Source organism: Neltuma alba, unplaced genomic scaffold (genome assembly GCF_004799145.2).
Source record: "Neltuma alba isolate B1F8T4 unplaced genomic scaffold, ASM479914v2 tig00012688_pilon, whole genome shotgun sequence".
NCBI lineage: Eukaryota > Viridiplantae > Streptophyta > Magnoliopsida > Fabales > Fabaceae > Neltuma > Neltuma alba.
In genome coordinates, this window is record NW_021637116.1 from 21,007 (window position 1) to 42,730 (window position 21,724).

A 21,724-nucleotide genomic window follows, 5' to 3' on the forward strand; every position below is an offset into this window, starting at 1 on the left:
GTATGTGTTCATGATTTACATTCTAATAAATAAATGCAGGGTTGGCTTCCCAATGGCCAAGAAGTTGCTGTGAAAATGTTGTCCAGGCATTCTAGGCAAGGAGATTTAGAATTTAAGACCGAAGTGATGTTAGTAGCAAAACTTCACCATCGAAATTTAGTAAGATTACTTGGTTTCTGTTTAGAAAAAACAGAAAGACTACTCGTCTATGAATTTCTTGCCAATAAAAGTCTTGATTTCTTTTTATTCGGTAAGTAACATAGTTTGCATATCTATCACTTTGTTTTTATTGTTTGAATGAGAATCCATATTTTAGACACCTATGGTTTTAACACATCATAGCATTAAACTGGTAAGAATATAACAAGAAATTTTGTAGATCCAAATCAGCAAGCTTTTTTGAATTGGATAGTACGATACAAGATTATAAGGGGCATTGCTCGTGGTCTGCTTTATCTTCATCAAGATTCAAGGTTACGTATTATTCATCGTGATCTTAAAGCAAGCAATATTCTCTTGGATGATGAATTAAATCCTAAGATATCAGATTTTGGCACTGCGAGACTATTTAAGGCAGATCAAACTCGAAGCAATACTAATAGAATTGTGGGAACTCGGTAAGTAATGATGAATCCAATGGTTGAAAGCTACAAGACTATTAATAACTACTATATTGAGCTAAATTTATTCATTTTAATAAGCAGCGGTTATATGGCCCCAGAATATGTACTGTACGGTCAATGTTCAGTAAAATCAGACGTATATAGTTTTGGGGTATTGGTTCTAGAGATTATAAGTGGCAAGATAAACAACTGCACCTTTCATGTAGAGAATACACAGCATCAGCTGGACCTATTAAGTTTTGTAAGTCTATGCTTCTTCCCTCTCGAAAGTAGAGAATTACGTTTATGTCTGCTCTCTCTCTCTCTATATATATATATATATATATATATATAAAGCTAACATATATACAATTGGAAAAGTAGCTCAAGACTAATATTCTTCACCATTAATGAACAACATTTTCAGGTATGGAAAAATTGGAAGGAAGGGACGACCTCAAATATAGTAGATCCTGTGATAAGCAATGGTTCAAGAAATGAAATAATGAGATGCATTCACATTGCATTGCTCTGTGTTCAAGAAAATGCAGCTGATCGACCAACCATGGCCTCAGTCTCATTTATGCTAAACAGCTTCTCTTCCTCTCTCCCTGTACCTTCAGAACGTCGATTTCTTGTGAATTATAGCAGTTCATCTGAGACAATGACTTTGAGGCATAACTGTTCAGAGGCAACAAGAGCAAGTGAACAAGGAAGAAACTCTAATCAATCATCACGAAATGATCTATCAATTACGGAGCTATATCCTCGCTAGATTTTTGGTCTTGCATGTGACGCCAATCAAAAGCGTTATACAAGAAAGTATATGTTGACAGATATAATATATATTGATTGTATTTGTATTATATAAGAAGCTTTAATCACGAAATAAGTGAAGTTTCTCACAGTATTTCTAAAAGTTGTCTTACGATGGGCAAAGATTTATCCTGCCCATTTCTCCTTATTTCAACTTCAGAACATGCATATAACTATACATGCGTAGAAAGTGAGGAGAGTCAATCTTGGCCTTTTTCCATGTGAGACAGAGTAAGCAGTGGTTGTTGAGGTTGATCCATGCATTGTAAGTTGTCTTTCTTTTGGACTTTTGTGCTTTTGAAATATGATTTCCCATGCATCTCTGCTGGGCAGCAGAGTTGATTGCTATGAAGGCTAATGGAATTCCATCTTTCCTTGCATGGAAGGTTTGGCCTTGTTCCCTACACTGAAGGCCAGGGAAATAAGAGAGGAGGATCTTCTTATTTCTCGTAGGCAAATAACCGAGTTTAGAATCTTTGACTCATGAATAACTTAGTTTCTCAACCTCTAAATTGTGTTAATAACAATGCTAATCTCATGAAGTTGTTGGTGGTTTCGTATATTGAGATCCTACAATGTATCAACTAACCAGTTTTTAAAGGAGTCAAAACTTGTGACATTGAAGATAAGCTTCCAAGCCAAATTTTTTGGGTGAAAGGGCAGTTTATGAATATATGATTAATGGTTTTTGGTAGGTCACAAGCAAGGCTACAATTCCTTGAAATGTTTAGATGGTGAAGGGAGAGGATATCATAGGAAGGAACAGCCCTATTAAGCAATTTCTAAATAAACAAAAGATGCTTGGAAGGAAAGGAGATGGACCAAAGGAATTTCCAAAACCCATTGAAATTTGAAGAGTCTATGGTTATAGATAAGGCTCAATAGCCAACCTTTGTTATGAAATTACTAGATGAATTACCTTTCCAGAGTCCGTGAAGCATTCAAGGAAAGAGGATTGAAAAACAAAAAAAAAAAAAGTCAGAACATATTTACAGTAAATATAGTTACATTTGTCTCTTTATGCTTAATTAATTTGTTGGCCCTTAATTAACTTTATCTAGCCACCTAAAATCTTCATTTCCATATATTTTAGACTAAAAACTCCAAAGTATAAAAAACAGAAACCAATATATATACATACATTTATGTGTGTGTGTGTGTGTGTCTGTGTGTCTGTGTGTAAACAGAAGCATTAACTTCAACGAATGTATCAGCATAGTTAACAATTCAGTCAGATACCTCATGACTAGCATGTTTACCAAATGGTAGCCCAGCAGAGCAAAAAATAGGAAGAGTGGTGAAAGATTTTGATGCAAGTGAAATGTCCGTATAAGTATGAGAAAATGGCGACTTAATCACTGATGAGTTCTGTTTAGCCAACAGTGAACAATAAAACAGGATTAATACAACTTAATCCCAAATTACAACATATAACGAAGATGAACAATGGATCTTGCTTAGGAAGTCTTGAATAAAAGTGATGTGGCAAAACTAGACAAACGAACATGTAGCTTAGCATTATAACTGAGGCCACATTTCTTTTCATTCCTGAACAGAGTTGTATTCTCACCCATTTGAAGCTTGAATGGAGCTAGTAGTGTCTCGTTCAGTGGATCTTGTTATTCCTAAACTATCTCCCTGAATAATGCATCTCTGGTAAAGTTCTATAATTCTTTAAAAATGCAAGTTGTGAAGGTAATGAGAGAGAGAATGAGTGGCTGCTGAGCATAAGTGCAATGTTAGCCATGGTGGGCCTGTCTGCTATATCTTCTTGAATGCAGAGTAAACCAATGTGGATGCATCTTATCATTTCCTTTCTTGACCCATCATTTAATGATGAATCTACTATATTTGAGGCTATCCCTTCCCTCTAATTTTTCCATGCCTGCAAGAAGTTTATCATCAATAGTAAACAATACATTGGCAAGCTATTATAGCATATATACTTAATCTCAGAATATGTACACCTATGCAAGAATATAAGATCAAAGGGAGCTAGGTTGACATAAATTATGTAAAAAGAAAAGGACTTACAAAGCTTAATAAATCATGGGCTTTCTCCTCGTGAAAGTTGGTATTGTTTCTCTTTCCACTACAATCTCTAAAACTAATACACCAAAACTAAAAACATCTGATTTGATTGAAAATTGTCTGTGCATTGCATATTCTGGTGCCATATATCCGCTGCGTGTTAATATGCACAAGGTTAGTCAAACATAAATTTCATTGAATCTCAAATCATTAGTTTTGAGGTCATCGGTAATATACTTACTAGGTTCCAACAATTCTGCTCGTATTGCTTTGGGTTTGATTTATGGAGAAGAGTTTTGCTATACCAAAATCTGATATTTTAGGATTTATCTCTTCATCTAAAAGAATATTACTTTCTTTGACATCACAATAAATAATACATAATGTTGAATCCTCATGAAGATAAAGAATGCCACGAGCAATGTCTCCTATGATTTTATACCGTGTTTCCTGTCACACCTTACTATCAGATCCATGTAGGATTTAATTAAAATCATTTTAGACCACATTGGATAGTCTTGGGCTCAAAAACTCTTGAAAAACGCTGATTTTCGGATTTTTACTGTTCATCGGGTAAAAATCCAGTTTTCTGGCCCAATTTAAAAAATTCATAACTTATTCCACAAAAATCCAATTGGGGTGGTTCAAAATTCTATTTAAAGCTATTTAAGTCCTCTTTCAAGGAAAAATACTATTATGATCCAATTCCTTATGAAAAAGCATCAGGTTTGTGTGAAAGGTGACACTGTCCATTTGACAAAAATCCTTATTCCAGATTCTAGACCTTAACTTTGAAAAATCATTAAAAATCGTATACTTGGCCATTTTTAACGTGCTGCCTATCAATTTGAAGCTCAGGACGTCAACTATAACCATGCCAAATTTCGTACAGAGATTCCCTCAGTAACTAAATAAAACGTGGCTCTAAACTAACATCCTGCTTAAGGATTACAGCACCAACCATAGATAATTATACATGACCAAATGTCCACGAATTTGTATAGTGTATCATCATAATTTAGCCTCCAATCTGTAGCTTGCTCTTGAGAGTTACAGGCCCTAAAATGTTACATTATATTTGGGGGGATGAGATTTTTGAAAATCCTAGTAGCAAGATCAACCAACCAAAACATTAACATGCATCAATTACAAGCATTCCAACCTTTTGCTATTAATAGGGAACTACTTTACCTCATACATGTAGCACTCTAACATGCAATAGCCAAGGCACATAAAGCAAGGAGTATAGCTACACAATCATCATCATCATCATCATTTAGTTCAACCACATAATAGCACATGAAATTGCATAGCAATCAATGCAACATTCAACATTAAGGCTAATTAAATCTTACTACCTTAATCCAATGCTCTTTAATTTTCTTGTTCTTCTTTCTTGCTTCCACAAATGCCAAACCCTAACATGGCAATCCACAAAAATGGAAGCAAGAATCATCAACCATTCCTCATGAAAAATTAACAACATAAATCAAGTAACCTCTAATCCCTTAAAGCTTCCATCTTTGTTCTTGAATTTTTAGAGTTATTTTCCATAAACCCTAAAAATTCCCTCTTAACCTTTTCCTACATAGTTTTTCATGTAGATTCCAAATATCTACTTGGATTTAACAAAATAAATCTCCTTCTTTCAGTTTCAGCTTGACCGAACCCTTAGGATTTAAAACTAAAAAATTGCAACTTTGCTTCTATGGCTTCCAACACTTGTTCTTTAGGTTTATCCTACACTATTTTTCATTTTGAACACAATGGAAGCCTCAAAACTTTGAAAAACATATCCTAGGGTTCAGATCTTGTCTTGGCCGAAAATAACACTCAAGGAAGTAACCATAAAAAATGCTTCAAAACCGACTATAATCACTTGCAAACACTAGGATCTAGCTTGTGTTGTTGTGTCTTAGCAAGATTGAACTATAAAACTTCCTCCTCCACTATATATACATTTTAGCCAGCATCAAAAGAGAAGGAAAAGCTATGATTTTTAACCATACAACTCAAGCAAACAAGGTGGAGAACATCTTAGAACCGAAAACTTACCTTGGATCTCACTTGTATGCTTAAAGTTGATGCCTTCTCCTTGGTTTTCCTTTGAAGCTCTTCCTTTTTCCTCTCTAACCCTCCTTGCACGAAATATGGATCAGATTTAGGGGAGGAAATGAGCTCATTCAATGCACAAAATATCCCACCAACCATCATTAATGAAGAGCCAAATGTCAAGTGCCTATTCCTTCTTAATTTTTCCTCTTAATTAACTTAATGACAATTGAAATTAATTTCAAAAGTCAAGATCCTCTCCAATGGTGGCTTGACACTTAGAAATCTCTAATTACCATCCATTAAAGGCTTGACAAGTGGCAACTTGTAGGCCAAGTAAAGTGCAAGACTCCGATTAACACTTTATCGGTGCACTTTTACTCCGGGTTTAATTTCTTTTCTATAATTACAGTGCTCTGGCCTCTGTAATTATTTTCTCTCAGATCCATAAATTATTCTCTTTATTTTTATCTTTCCAAATTGCCCTCTTTGTCTCAAATTTAATTTCTCAATAATTAAATAAAAAGGAAAACTATTTTCCTTCTTTTTAGTTGTTTTTCCACTTTTCCAAAGGATTGGAAATAATCCTGGATACTCAAGGGCCTTCTTTTAATTTCATAATCTCTTATAATTCCTTGGAATATCATAGGAATTTTCTTGAGATTTTATCCTCCTTAAAATATTTATTTGGAATTTTCCAAATAAAGGACCTTAAATTAGCTTAAATTGCCCTTAAATTCCTTTGTAATTTCTCTAAAGGTAAATTGGTCATAAAAATAATTTTATAATCCCATATCATTCTCAAGGAACATTGTCCTTATTTTTCTTTAATTTTCTAAGACTTGAAAATATTTTTCCATAATTATTCTTGACCAATTTTTCCTTAATTAGTTGAACTTTTCATAATTGGCTTGGAAAATTGTAATAATTATTTTCCACCAAAATTCTTTTATTTCTCCTTATCGCTTTTGACTCTTAAATATTTAGGAATATCCTTATTCCTAGTTGCCATATTACTGGATGTGACATTTCCCAATTCAGATGAGTTCGTTTCATAGGATCTACAATAATTTCAAGCCCATTTATAGTTTCAATATAAACATAATTCATATCACTCTAAAGTAAGTATTAAATGCTTGCCAAATAGCTAGTAGTCAAGACTTTTATTAGGAAGAAATTCACAGGCAAGTAACCTCTCTTTTCTTTCTAAACTGAAACCAAGTAATTTCACTAAATTACGGTGTTGAAGCTTGGCCACCAACGATACTTCATTCTTAAATTCTGGATATCTTTACCCAAAATCCATGGACAACCTTTTAACAACTATTTCTCTTCCACTAGAGAGCCTACCCTGCATTTATTGAAGTTGGGACACGTAGTTACTTTTTTGATGGCTATACATAAACCTCTTAGTCAAATGACAATACAGTTTTTTATTATGATTTTATACATACATATTTATATAACTGTTAGTGTACCTTAAACACAGACTCAAATCCTCCTTCTCCAAGCTTATTTTCAATAGAAAAGTTATCCATCGCAAGTCTGATGGTATGAAAGTTGAATTGCAATGACTCAATCGGTGTGATTTCATCTTGGTTAACTTCAAGTTTAACTGTGGAGGAGAGAAATGGATTAGTTCTTGAAGGGATGATCTTTAAGTTATCTGAACTTATAATATTGCCAAAGCTCACCGCTAGAAGAAAGGCTTTTAACGGCGATTAATTAAGGTTTTTCAAGACGGTTTTGGATGCGACATGGATATTATTGATATTGAAATGAGAATAAAACACAGCAGTTGAAAACTGTCATAAAAATTTGACTTTCCATGGAGGTTTTACTTTAAACCACCATGGAAAGTAGAATTTCCATGACGGTTTTACAGAAAATCGTCATGGAACGCCGTGATAAAATTTTGAATGGTGGTTATTCAAATAACCACTTTTAAAAAGTCTTTTTTTTAAAAAAAACTCCACATTTATTTCTTTTACTACATCCCTACAGTTACAGATCCAAATCAACTAGCAGAACAGAAGAATATGCAGAACAATTTCAAGATGACCATATGAATACTAGCATCCAATTCTTATTGAATCACCTAATATATCTAATAAATAATCAACTAGTTAATAGAAATAAAATGTGAGGAATGACCTAACTACTTCACATTTTCGAAATTCTATGGCATTGTTGTTGACAAAATACCCCTCATCAAGTTAATTTCCTTCATGTCATATGGCATAGCATTTTGAAATGCCTATAAATAAAAAATAACATGGTCATTAGTCAACTTGATAAAAAATGTGAAAAGAATTGAAAAATTACATACAATGTAACCTATATTTATCTCGTTTAATTTCTTAATCACTCATGTTTCAATGATGTCATTCATGTAATGAAAGACATAATATCCACATTCAACACTCCCGGATTGACGATGGTTAACTTGAATCACTTCCTTTACAGACTATCTTAGAGGAATCAACTCGAAGGACTTTCGTTAATGTTTCATTCACCTTTACTCAAAGTCTTGCTCCAATCTAAACTCTCTCTCTCTCTCTATATATATAATCAGTCAAGATAAGAAATTAGCCGTAGAACAAATTATACAAAAGCCAAGGTCATGTTCAATAGTCAACCCATCAAACAGACTTTTCCTTGCGCACTATTTGCAATCAATCCATGATTCCCGGAAAGCTAAGGCCTCTCAATCATACAGGCTGGCCGTTTGTATATGTACCACAGTATGAATGGAGGACACCTGCAAGGATGGTGGGCATTTAAATTCCAATGTTATAAATTGACCGTTGGAAGACTTGTGTTCCTATAAATACTCATATCTTATCCGCAGACTTGTCTCTTTTTTTTTTTTGTGATAAAAAGATCAATTATATATATATATATATATATAATTATACAACTAAAGTTGACATTGAAAGAATTCAGAAAAGGGAATGAGTAAAACACCAGTTATGTAAAAAGAGTAATCAGAAAAAGACTAAGATAACATGTTAATGTTCTTTGCTAGGATGCCATTGGAATCATAACGAATCCTTAGACTTGTCTACTTGTATTTCTAGAAATATTCCAATATTATTTCTCAAATAATTTGAGCTTATATATGTATATTGACTATTGGGATGATCACTTTAGAAAAATTTGACTCGCCTATCTGCGTGATTGGATAAGCTTAAAGTAAAAAACACTTTTCCACAAATTAAGAGCTCTCCAATCATACATTTAAAATTGCATTATGATTGTTGATAATAATTAAGGTACTATAAAATTGAATTGGTTGAGGTAATGATTTAAAAGTCTGTATTTCAATCGAAGTAATCGATCACAATCAAAATAATATAAAATCCAATCAAAATGTATACAAATACTGCATAATTTACTTTTTTAAAGAATGTTTTTGGTAATTAAATATAAATTATATGGAACATCAACACGAAAAAAGGCAGCCCAACAATGCACAAAGAGTACTTCGTCTAGTTAGGGTTCAGGAAAGGCTAGGTCATGCAGGATTTAATGCAGGCAACTTTACTTGAAAATATTTTCAAGAGGTTAATTCCGTGGCTGGAACCCGTGACCTTTTTCTACATGTTTTTTTGCCAATAATTTTCATGTCAATGTATCTACTAACAGCTACGCCTCCTAAATAAGTGATAAAAAAAATGAAGTTGCTATGAATTGAACCTGAACTGATAATCAACATGAACACTCACAGACTATGTATATTACAGGCGCAACGTCAGTGATGACTACATTTTTTATGCGTCCCTTAAGCATTTAGACTTTAGAGAAACAAATATAAGAAAGAAGCTTAGGGAGAGGATCTAACTAGTACATTCATATACAAAATCTCAAAAGTCTTTACCAGTCACTGTATTTGCATCCAACTGGTTACAATCTAATCTGGAATGAGTTTTGGTATTCATCAGAGTGATGAGCACTCTAAGCTCATCATATTTAAGACCATTCAAATATGATTTAGATGGTCTAGATTTATTTATTTTTACTTGTATTTTTAAATAAAAAATTATTTTCCAAAAAATGATGGTTAAAATATTATCTTTATTTTATATTTCATACTCATTAAAATAATGATTTTTAAAAAAATAAAAATAAATTAAATTAAATATGGACCATTCAAATCAGATTTGGATGGTCGAAATATGATGAACTTGGTTGCTTATCAATTTAATGAGCACTGAAACCAGTTTCAGCCAAATTAATAGTTCTTTTTTTAATGTTTTTTAGGCGTAATTTTCAATTCATAAGTTGGAAATGGAAGCAGATGACCACTGGTTTCTCTCTCTACCTAAGCCTGAATCCAAAAGATTACTAATGGGTTCAGTTTCTGCACTCATTGGGAGCTCTAAATCTAAACTATCTTGATTAGAATTTGATTATTCAAATTTAATTTATTGTAATTTTGTTTTTTATGTTTTAAATATTTTATTACTTCAATATAAAAAAATTTAAAATAAAAATAATCTTCTAATTATCATATCTGATCCTTAATATAAGATCAGTTGACTAATTTAGAGAAATTAGGAAATTTGCTAAATTATTTTAAACTTTTTATATTTATCATTTTTATCCCAGCTAATCTATCTCACTTATAAATTGACATATAATCAAACGATTTATATAAGTATTTAAAAAAAATCATGTAACATATGTTATAATTAAATAATTTAGTAATTTCATTAATCTCGCCAAATTAATTAATTAGGTTTTATATTAAAGACCAGAGGTAGAACCACTCTAAAAAAAGGAACATATATAATATAACAACTATAATTATAAAAGTTTAGATTTGAATTTTCCAAAGGACAATCTAAATCTTATCATGCAAGATAAAAAAGAAAATCTAATCACGTTTATGAGGACTGTAGTCAGAAATTGGGCGTTACCTTTTGAGCCCATATCTCGATCCAAATTATCCATGAAGTCCAAATTCTCGACCCAATCCAATGCAAGTCCACCAAAGGACAATTTTGTTGTATCTCAGGGCTTTGTGTTTGATCCATTCACAGTCTTTGGGTTGAGCCATTGAGCCTGTGGAAAGATATGACCGGAGACAATCCCGTAGCCGGAGGGGACGACTCAGATGATCCAAGCCCATCGGTTTAAGTTTAGGCCCTCCATCCATATTCCCTCTTTTTTACTTTTTAATTCTTCATTCAATGTAAGCATTCTCTGCCCGCCTCTTTGTCTATTGAATGGAATTGTGAGTGTCCCCCTTTTGAATCCATTACATATTGATTAGTTTCAAAACTATATTTTGTAGTTGTTGATCTAACTATGAGATCCTATTTTGCCCTGGGGTTATATACCTCGATATATGAGGTAAAATTCTGCATTCCTACTATGCTCGAAAGGTGTTTGGTTATATGCCTTCTTTTCTAATTCTTTGTATTTTATGTGACTATACTTTTAGGACTTATCATTCCATCAGTTGGCTAGTGGTCGTCGTGCATCGTGCTCTGTTCTATCAGTTCTCTGTGGAAACGGCCTTTCTCTTGTCATCATTAAAGGAAATAGCACCTGATGGCGATTCAAGCTTCCTTCGAGGTTAGCAATATACTCCATCTTTCTTAGACTTCGATAATTCCCCTAATGATACATTCTTTTCTTCTCACTGTAAATTGTAACAGCTGAAGGGTCGTGTAAAAGACTAAAAATTTATATCTTTTGTGATTGTGACCTGTCTCTTTTGCCTACTCCGTTGTCTGTTATATGGGAGTATTTCCCCTTTGAATCTATCATATGTTGATCAATTCTAGTTGTTGATCTAACCATGAGATACTATTTTGGTTAAAAAAAAAAAAAACAGAGACCCTATTAAGACATGGGGTTGATGGTTCTGTGATATGGAAATCTTCACTCGTGCATGCTCGAAAGGTGTTTGATGATATGTTTTCTTCATAATTTGTTGTACTTTATGTGATTTCAGTGTTACGACTCACTATTCAATTCGTTCACAAATGGTCGTGGCCCGTGCTGCGTCCTACCAGTTTCGTGTTTTTATGGTAGAAATGGTCTTGATCTTTTCAACATTTATGGAAATAGCGCCTGACGGCCATTTAAGCTTCCTTCGAGGTCAGTAGCATACTCCACCTTCCTTAAGCTTCGAGAAATGCCCCAGTTTTACATTCTTTCCTCCCTCTTTGAATTGTAATCGCTGAAGAGTCGTTAAAAAGTTTAGATTTTGTGAATGTATGTCTCAAAATGAGCAGGACCAATACAAGGAAATAAAGGCAAGAGCACTCGTAGATTATCTGGCATTTACATCGCCGAGAAATTCTCAATTCATTTACGATGGACATATGGCATCTCATACTTCAAAAGCATAATCAAACTCGTACTATCTTGGAAAATGATTACTCTTTGACGTTTCATGATTTGAGGATGTCATAGAATTGTAGTTAGATTGACCTGCACTGGATTCCCATGAAACCGAGTTCAGCTTCAAATCAATATCCATGTGAAATGCTGGTTCTCGAGGCAATGGCAATTCAGCTAACAGGCTACTTAGATACGAAACAATCCTTGCCATTGTGGGCCTATTTTCTGGGTTCTCTTGAACGCATAATAATCCTATTTGGATGCACTTGATCACTTCACTCTGAGGACATGAATCTTTTATTTCTGGGTCCACTATCTCAAGCGGTGTCTGATTCCTCCAATGTTTCCAAGCCTGAAATAATATATCAATAATTACATTTATGATTGAACCATTGGTTTCTGCTTTTCTGTTTTTGGCTTTGTTTGCTACACAACTCAGGATGGTGATATGCACGTCATTAGCAAAGTCTGAAACAAATTATTGGATTTTGTACTTACCTGACTTAAGAGGTCATCAAGATCTTGTGTTTCAATAGGACGAGCATTCCTTTTTGCACTAACAATCTCAAGAACTATGACGCCAAAACTAAATACATTAGACTTTCCAGAAAATTGGTCACGCATTGCATATTCTGGAGACATATAACTACTATAAAAAACAACAATACTAGTTAGAACTGCATAAGATTAAGTAAACTGTTGAGCATATCAGGAACAATAAAAAGGGTCTTCTTATATGTGTAACATATTCAAGAGCTAATTCACATAAACTCCTCCGCTAGTGGCACTTGACAAGAATAGGACTTTAATAGGAGAACATGAAAGTTAAAGTTTAACGGGAGCTTAACAATACTTTGTCCCACAAAAAATGTTTATCTGTAAAATTGTGCAATGAAAGGATAAATAGTGGAAGTGATAAGATAAACCAAAAAGAATTAAAATACTTACTATGTACCAACAATTCTATTAGTATTTATTTGATCCTGATCTATAGCAATGATTCTTGCCATGCCAAAGTCTGAAATTTTTGGATTCATGTTGTCATCTAATAATACATTGCTTGGTTTAAGATCACAGTGTCTAACTTTGAGTCGAGAATGCTCATGTAAATAATGAATTCCTTGTTCAATGCCTCCAATAATCTTGTAACGTTCAAACCAATTCAACTATCTCTCTTTTTTGGGATCTACACATCATCATGAGTCATTGAAGTTAGTACAAAGGTGAACTCTGTTTTTTATGGGAGGTGCTACCATAATCATATATGAAACATTGCATTTTAACTTGTCAGTGGTAAACTCGAAAATATAGTTGGGATAGGGATAGAGGAACTCCACCAAATAAAAAGTGATCAAGACTTTTGTTGGGTACGTATTCATAAATGAGCATTTTCTCTTGTCCTTCTAGGCAAAATCCTAATAAAGCCACCAAATTCCTGTGTTGTAACTTGGCAATTAGTAAGATTTCAGTTTTAAATTCCGTTGCACCTTGTCCAGAACTTCTTTAAAGCTTTTTGACAGCTATTTCTCTCCCATCCGGAAGAGTTCACTAAAATCATACCATTTGTTAGGCACATTGGATGAAAAGTGTATATATATCTATGTATTTATAATAATCACATTTAGTCACCTTGTAAACTTCTCCAAAACCACCTCTGCCAATTTTTTTCTCATGTGAAAATCTGTTTGTGGCAGCTTCAATCGTGGCCAAACTGAATTGCAAGGATTCCAAAGTAGCCAGTTCTTCCCCAACTGCACAGTTGAATTTAAAAGGTAAGCATATTAGAAATTGAGAATGAATGGTTTTATAAATCTTCTTCACACTACGTACAATTTTCCCTTAAAATGCTTCTCTGCCTCTGCCTTGCTCTTCTCCGCAGCAAAAACCTGACAAAACCCAACAGAATTACTGAAGCCATAACAAGGACAACAATCAAGGCAACTGCTCGTGATGAAAGTTTCTTCTTTCCTGCATTTTTTTCAAAAGAAATCCATAGAAAGAATATTCATCCTTTGACGATTCAAAAGCAAACAATAAACACGAAATTAACAATATTACATGTGTACTGTAAGTTATCAAAAAGGTATGGTGATTGCCTAGGAAGCTTCTAAATCCACAAAAGCTGTTCTTTTATATTTCTTGAGAAATAGTAGTATTTTTTTTTTCTTTTTTGCAATTTAAAATGTCAAGCACTGATAACTTGAGATTATAAGAAGAAACAAATCCGCAACCTCCCACCTAAAGGAAATTTTTATGCCATTAGGCCACAAGGCATTGGCAAATAGTATTGTGTTCCAATCCTTCGAGACTCATATGATCTCAATCTCATCTTATCTAATTAATCAAAAACGAGGTAGGATCTGGAACACTCGAAGAATCTTCTTATCAGGTTTACATTAACGTATTAGAACAGTTCTTATTGAAAATGTACAAGAAATTGATGAATTCCAGCTGGAAAATCCATATATAAAAACTAGCTCAGTGGACTTCCCAAACTCTTTCCAAACAAAAATATAAAAAGACGAAATAAACAAGTTCTGAAATTTTATTCATTAAGATGTATGTATATTACCTGAAGAAGTCAATGACGAATCAGATGAACTGTAAAATGGATACAGTTCATATGGGACAACACAAGAAGCAAGCAAAGCTCTTGCCCCTCCAGCTCTGTTACGACATATCGGAAAAGTTCCGATGGCATTTTTCAAGCAAGTCTCACACTGCGCCGACTGTATGTCAACGGTTTGGTTGCCGGCAAACTTTGCTTCCCCCGTGGTGAACTTCTCGGCCGTCTGAGAATTCGCCGCTGTTTCTGCATTATTCAACGAGCTGAACAACGTTTGATTGAACGCATTCAGATTGTTGCCAGATATGTTCCTCCCGTCCACCAGCTTCCTCCCAGGTTCGGTGCCGCCAAACTTGAAGTACCTATATATATATATATATATGTTTTGAGTTATGATTATTTCATTTGAAATCTAACCATTCCTTATATATACAGCTCCGACCAGGTGGCGTTTGGGAGAGAAGATGTATGCAGTCTTATAAACGGAGAAGCTGTTTTCAGATTTGAATTTTATGATTTTCAAGTCACATTGCAGCAACTTTAACGTTCTTTCAGGACTCACCCTTTACCTTATGAAAAGAAAAAATATGATAAATGACTTATAACATGGCTTTGTTATTTACCTGTCTGTGTATCGGAGCATGCACTCTTCATACCAGATGATGGCCTCCGTCTGGTTAGGCCAACGCCGTGTGATCTGGGAGGCTGCGGTGGTGACACACTGATGACAGCTGCTGATGTTTAGGTCTGCCTCGCAGTTGAAAAGTCCGTTGACAGCGTCGGTGAATCCGAATCCCGTAACAGTGTAATATCCCTTGACCTGAGTGGCGTTGGTGGCGAGGGAAGAGAGGAGAGCATTGAGATTGCCACCAGATCTGCTATCAGAAGTGTAGGTGCCATTTTCTGTGCAGTAATCAGCCAGATACGTTGGAGATGCTAAGGTATTCAAGCTAAGAAAAGCACACGGGTAAACTAGTGCGTACAAGATCGCAAATTTTTTAAGGGTAGCCGCCATTATCTGAGGATTACCAGTTTCTGTGTTATTTTCCAGAAACCTGGTTGCCACAGTGGGATTGGGCGGAACAAGAAGGTCATGAACAGATTCTTTTTCATGGGGATTGTTTTCTTTTTCAAAGTTTGACCCGGCGATGATTTTTCATTTTTGAGCTTCTATATTGTTATGGAGCAGGTTGTCATGAGGAAGCATTGTTCAGCCATACGTTTTGGCTTCTTTCTTTTTTTGCCTGAATTGTTCAGCCATACGTGATTGTCCACTTTAGTATTCTTTTTATCCCATGTGTGTAGAAAAATGTTGCCAACGTAGACTTTCTCTGCCGCAAGTATTGATTAATACTTTCTAATTTTTTTTTTTTTTTTTTTTTGGTTACAAGGGAAGGCTAGCGTCTAAATTACATTATCAGCATCAGTACTCCGTTTTTCCCTCATCAGAATCCTTTGCAGGTGCGCCGGACAAGAGTCCAAAAGCTTCGATCCTTGAAACCCCATTTTGGCTAGTTCATCAGCAAACTCGTTACTAGCTCTTGGAGCATACTGAATAATTACTTCCCACTGGAAATTTATCATCTGACAGATCCTTCGAAAGACCATAGAGCAGCAATCATCCTGCCCATTCAACTGAATTCTATCCACCACGGCCTAAGCGTCAGATTCCACTATTACCTTCTTAAAGCCAAAATCCCAGGCCAGTTGTAACCCTTTAAATATGGCCCATTCCTCAGCCTGAGCAGCAGAACATATTCCAATATCTTGAGTAAAACCAGATATCCAGTCACCCTTAGAGTCTCGAATCAGGCCTCCATAGACAGCTTTGTAGCTGTTCTTTGAGCTCGCGCCATCCACATTAATTTTAACCCATTCCGTTGGAGGGGTTTTCCATACAACCGGTGCCTTAAAGTTTTGTTGCTCTAAGCAGTTCAGTCCCTCAGGGGATACAAAGTTCTTCCACAAAGCCCTTATAATCCGTTCTCGGCAATTGGGCTTCTCAAAATGATCATAAAAAACATTTTGATTTCTCCATGACCATAGTTTCCCTATAGCGACCCCCCATGTCAAATTCCATGCTGTTCCCAACTTACTAACAGCATGATTCCTTAGGTTTAGCTTATCCATTCTGTCAAGTGATAAGAAAAGAAATGAGCTGCGACGTTTGAATCTAAGAGATCATATCATACTCTTTTAGCATAGCTGCAATCTCTGAGGATGCGTAAGATACCCTCGTTGGCAGAAGTGCAGTAAGTACACAAGGGAGAGATTTGTGACCATTGACTTCTCCAGACATTGGTAGGAAGAGTATATATTTCTACGTGACTAGTGAAAGTATAGACCACCAGAAAGATTAATACTTTCTAGCTGTTTTTTTTTTTGACCAGCAATACTTTCTAGCTGCTTATACTTTCACTATTCACATAAAAATATATACTTTCATTAACTTTAAAAGTGCATAATTTTTTTAATATCTTCCAAATTTTGTAATTATATGGAGATTTGTATACATTTCAAAAATAAAATAAAAAATGCGTACAATTATAACAAAAGTTAATAACTATCTCTAAAATATTTTACTTTTTTTTTAGATTATATATGTATATTTTAATAAAAATAAATAAATAATCTATTTGTAGAAAACCTTAAAAAAATTAGTATAAGTTACTTGTTCTTTTCTCATCTTTCATTGGATTTAGAGGGTTTGAATAATCAGTCCCTACCAACGTCAGACGTCACCGTAACTATTTGGGTTAGTTTTAAATGGCCAAGGTATTTATTCACTTTTTTTCCTTTTAATTTTGTTCTGTCAAGAGATGCTTGAGTGGAGTCAAAGTCAAACATAGACGGTAAAAGAAAATTAGGTATTTTTCTGATCTTTAATATAATACCTATTTAACTAATTTGATTAGATTAAGGACGTAAGGTAAGTTAGTTAATTATAAAAAATATGATAAGTTTTTCCTAAAATACCATAATTATTTTTCTTAATACCCCTTTTACTCTTCTACTTGATTATGGTTGAGGAAGTATTTCTAGGGGTAATTTAACGAAAATTAATAAATATGATAAATGGGTCTTATATTTAGAATCAAAACTAACTCAATAATTAGATCCTATATTAAGAACCGGAAGAGTATTTAACTATTACGTGATTTGTGTCATTATCATCAATAGACTATTTTAAATATTCACGGTTGAAAATTAAACGCTTCGTCCCCCACCCCCTAATGGTTGATTCGGAAAGCTGCTTTGTTTGGCTAAAAATTGAATTTGGAGAAAGAACACAAGAAACAATGTACTAATTTCTTGGGTTAATAATAACTTTTGTTCAAATACTTAGAATAAAACTGATATGCAAATACTTAGCGCAGCAAGAATAATAAATATAATTATGAATTCAACATAAAAATGTATTAATAATAACTTTTGTTCAGTAAAAGGGTTATTGTATTAACATTTTTATTTTTACAATAAGAAAATTTCTTTTTCTAAAAAAATGAAATCACATTTTGCTAATGTTTTTTTTAGTGGTCTCAGACTGTGTATAACAGCGGGAGAAAGGGTAGTGATTTCAGAACCAATTTCTTGGGTATTTTAAAAGGTCTCAGCTTGCAAGAGTTGTAGAAAATATAGAAGATTTGACCATGCGTGATTAGACTGTAACCTCAATTTTAGTTTTGATTCATATAGGTAATCACTTTTGTTTGGGATGATGTTCTCATATCCCAAAAGTAATTGTTTACTAAGTCGAAATAAAATTTATTACATATTTCATATTTGTAAATTGAAAAATTGTTTTTAAAAGATTATGCTGCTATTCCAATCTTGTGCCTCACACGACTATTGTTTGTGAATTGTGATGATGGTTTAATACGGGGGGAAAAAACTGCAGGTAAGCCAGATTGCTAGAACCATCTCTCATAAAAAGCATCCGTAATCAATCCACAAGCGGTTAATTGGCTTTGTTTAAAAACTTTGTTCTAAAAAGTGATGAGTAAGAAAGGTAGTGAGAGAAGCGGTGTGCACGAGAGTTCGCCGATCAACTCTGGAGTTTCTCCAGATGAGGGAAAAGGACCGTCAAAAGAAGAAGAAGACATCCTCGGAAGGAATATCAAGAGAATGGATGGAGATACCATCATGGAGGATAGTGATAAAGGACTTAAAAAGAATCATTCTTTCACTTGCTCGTCCAAATCCTGGTCAAAAGCTTTCTCTTCCTGACCGGTGAGCTTTGCTTTATAGGAGACTTGGCTTCGCGTTTCTTTCTTCCTTGACTAAGGCTCCTGTGTTGCATTGTCCTGTTTTAACTGAAAAACAGAGGAAACTGTTTGAGAAACTCCCAAAGTTGAATATGCCAAATGACCGCTTAGAAGAATTGTGGAGGCCATGGAAGGATGCTCTAATCATCACCATACTGGGGAGGAAGACAAACCTCGATATGATGAGGGATCGAGTTTCTTGGCTGCTAAAATCAAGGAACTTCGAACTCATCGATCTACCAAATAGCTATTTTGTGTTCAGGACAGAGGAAAAAGCTCTATGCCGGAAGCTGCTTTTTGAGGGGCCGTGGTTTATCCAGGGACACTATCTGGCAGTGCAACGGTGGAGTCCAAATTTCAATCCATATTGCAATAAGGTGAAGCAACTTGCTGTATGGATTAGGGTCCCAACTCTCCCTATGCATTGTTACTCAGAAGAGTGTATGTTGAGCTGGGGAACTTAGTTGGTAAAGCCTTGAAAGTTGATATGAATACATTAGCCCATTGCAACGGTAAGAACACAATGGTGGAGAGAGGGAAGGTCGCCCGAGTCAGTGTGGAAATCGACTTGACCCTAGTCAAAGTTTGTTCTTCGGAAAACGATATATACGGTGGAATATGAGGGGCTAGAAATTATATGCTTCAGGTGCGGGATGTGTGGTCAGAACCAAGAAGCTTGTCCCCTTAATATGAGCACGCAGGAGAGGTCACTGGAGATCGCAACGTCGGCTGAACAGCACAGTACGCCAGTTGAGGAAAGAGTCGAGAAGCAATCACCGGTCAGTGTGCCAGGGGCAGCGTTGGAAGAGATGTACGGATCATGGATGCAAGCCAAAAAAACCCTTTAGGTAAAGACCAAAAGCTCATACGGGAAAAAAGCAACCACAGAGCCAATCGAAGGGAAGCAAGAACGGGATGAAAGAGAAAAAAGCAAAACCCGGCAGTAGATTTGACATATTCCAGGATTTATAGTATTTTCTTAATTTTATTTCCCCATATATTTTTTTTTATTTTTTGATTTATTTATTACATTGTTTACTTATTATTTTTATTAATAAAAGTATATTTAAGGAAAAAAATACGTGTCTTACCTATTTATTGTTCTAAACTAATTTTAACTACTTTCTTGATAAATATAAATAGATAAGATTTATCTTATAATTTGAACCGGAGGGAGTAATCAATACTCATTTGTTAATTTTATGTTTATAATTAATGATTAAATGTGATTGCTTATATTTTTCTCTCTCTTTTATAATTTTGTTTAGTACAAGTGAAATTACAAAAAAAAAAGAAGGAAAATTTAATGAATTAACTACAAAAATTCATTTAAAAATTATTAGTTTAAAATTTTAAACATAAATTATTGAAATTGTACTTAACCAATGGAGAGCTCATTGTAATCATAAGTATCCTGGTGGTCATTTATTACTATGGGACTTCTTAAACTATGCAACAATGAGTAATGTAAATGGAGAGAAAATATGTTGGCTTCTCTCTTGTATATTCCGCACTATACAATAAGTTTATTGGAGACCAATTGAGGCAAGTAGTCGTCAATTCTAAATACTGATGAAGTTTGAATGCCATCAAGTGTAAGCGAAAATAAGTGCAAAGACAAGTAGGAGGCCTTATTTCCTTTACAAATTTTTTTCTCCATTGGTATGTCATTTACAATGAGATCTTAAAGAAAAAATTTAATTATCGTAAAGTTTATTAACACATAAAGAGTATCTAATGACAATTCTAGAATAGAAAATGATAACATATTCATGCGTGCTCATCACTTATTATTGAGATTTCTTAGTAATTAAATCATTTTCTAGAAACCTCATGCTAATTCTTTTTTCTTTTGTTTTTTTTTTGCCTCCTAACTTTTCTTGGCACCCCATTCAAGGCTTCAAGCAGAGTTTCTTCGGTCTATTTGTCTTAAGTTATGGGATGACGACCTGTATTCCCAAGCCAAGTCAAGATAAAATTTTTTACAATTATAGTTTTTAGAATATTGGTTACGCCAAGTCTGCCTTTGATTTTTTTAATATAAAAAACGGATATAGTCTGAAAATAAAATTAAAACATAGGGGCCCGCCTCTGATTATAATGGGAGAAGAGGGATCAGACGTGTTGACCGTAGAGGTGGGAATACAGACTAGTCCGACCTTGTAAGGCTGAGATTTCAAAAATACCTCAATTTTTTAGGCTTGGCCCTTAAGCTAGCAGGCTCAGAATAGACTCGCGGGCTTTTGATCAGTTAAAAAAAAATACTATTTTTTTATATTTCTCACATTTTTTATCAAAAAAAGAAAAATAAAAACTAATAAATTATTAATAAAAGACATAAATATGAATAAAATTAAGTCAGAAATATAAAATATCATTATATAAAATATCATCAACATTTTAAAAACATTTAAAACATTCATTAACAAGAAAACAAAATCTAAAAGTTTCATCTATAGTACAAATGTGCAATAAAGAAATACTATCATTAGTTTTTGAAACTTCATCATCACTATAATCAATTATTCTTCTTCATAAGTATGCTTTTTTTTTGGTAACAAAAATGTCAAGTTTGTCTTTTTTTTTTATAGAAATTTCACTTTTAAATTTTACAGTCTAGCTATTATTTTACTTTAGTTTGAGAAACATATTGTTGAAACTCATAAATTTCTAATTCAAGTTATAAAATCACAAGTTATATAAGTATAAAAATACTCTCTATCAAATATATATAGTTAAAAAATATCAACACATAATATAAATCAAATCATTATTAAAGTCCAAATTACCCTTTTTTTTAAAAATTTAATTAGAAAAATTATTGTCTAAAACTAAATAAATCAAACCATTCTGTGAAGTTTAATTTTAAAATGATAATAATAACTAAATATTTGAAATATCATTCAAAATGTGAAAAATTAATAATATTAAAATTACACAATAAATTCTTAAAAAAAAATTATGAAAGGGCCTAAACGGGCCGGTCCTCGGCCTTGTAGGGCCAACTTCTTTAAGCCCTCGGCCCTACAAGGCCA

The 21,724-nt window shown here is 33.9% G+C and overlaps 1 protein-coding gene, 2 long non-coding RNA genes and 2 pseudogenes across 3 annotated transcripts; 3 read left to right on the plus strand and 2 right to left on the minus strand.

The window, feature by feature from the left end:
- Nucleotides 1-33: 33 nt before the first annotated feature.
- Nucleotides 34-1,608, plus strand: LOC114729867 (cysteine-rich receptor-like protein kinase 29). The gene is made up of 4 exons (XM_028916899.1): nucleotides 34-250; nucleotides 380-617; nucleotides 705-864; nucleotides 1,030-1,608. The coding sequence occupies exons 1-4, from the start codon at nucleotides 34-36 to the stop codon at nucleotides 1,375-1,377; spliced, it is 963 nt and encodes a 320-aa protein (XP_028772732.1). The 3' UTR covers nucleotides 1,378-1,608.
- On the minus strand, nucleotides 1,564-10,635 carry LOC114729868 (cysteine-rich receptor-like protein kinase 10; annotated as a pseudogene).
- A 139-nt stretch (nucleotides 10,636-10,774) lies between these two features.
- Nucleotides 10,775-13,820, plus strand: LOC114729864 (uncharacterized). The gene is made up of 4 exons (XR_003738785.1): nucleotides 10,775-11,084; nucleotides 11,467-11,612; nucleotides 13,553-13,630; nucleotides 13,738-13,820. It is a non-coding gene; the product is annotated as an uncharacterized LOC114729864 (long non-coding RNA).
- LOC114729863 (cysteine-rich receptor-like protein kinase 10) lies at nucleotides 11,797-15,479 on the minus strand (annotated as a pseudogene).
- LOC114729865 (uncharacterized) lies at nucleotides 15,345-15,791 on the plus strand. The gene is made up of 2 exons (XR_003738786.1): nucleotides 15,345-15,391; nucleotides 15,476-15,791. It is a non-coding gene; the product is annotated as an uncharacterized LOC114729865 (long non-coding RNA).
- Nucleotides 15,792-21,724: the final 5,933 nt, after the last annotated feature.

Coding starts and splice junctions, on each gene's coding strand:
- LOC114729867 (XM_028916899.1), top strand. CDS start 34: ATGCAGGGTTGGCTTCCCAATGGCCAAGAAGTTGCTGTGAAAATGTTG. Junction 251..379: donor TCTTGATTTCTTTTTATTCG/GTAAGTAACATA, acceptor GAAATTTTGTAG/ATCCAAATCAGCAAGCTTTT. Junction 865..1,029: donor AGCTGGACCTATTAAGTTTT/GTAAGTCTATGC, acceptor CAACATTTTCAG/GTATGGAAAAATTGGAAGGA.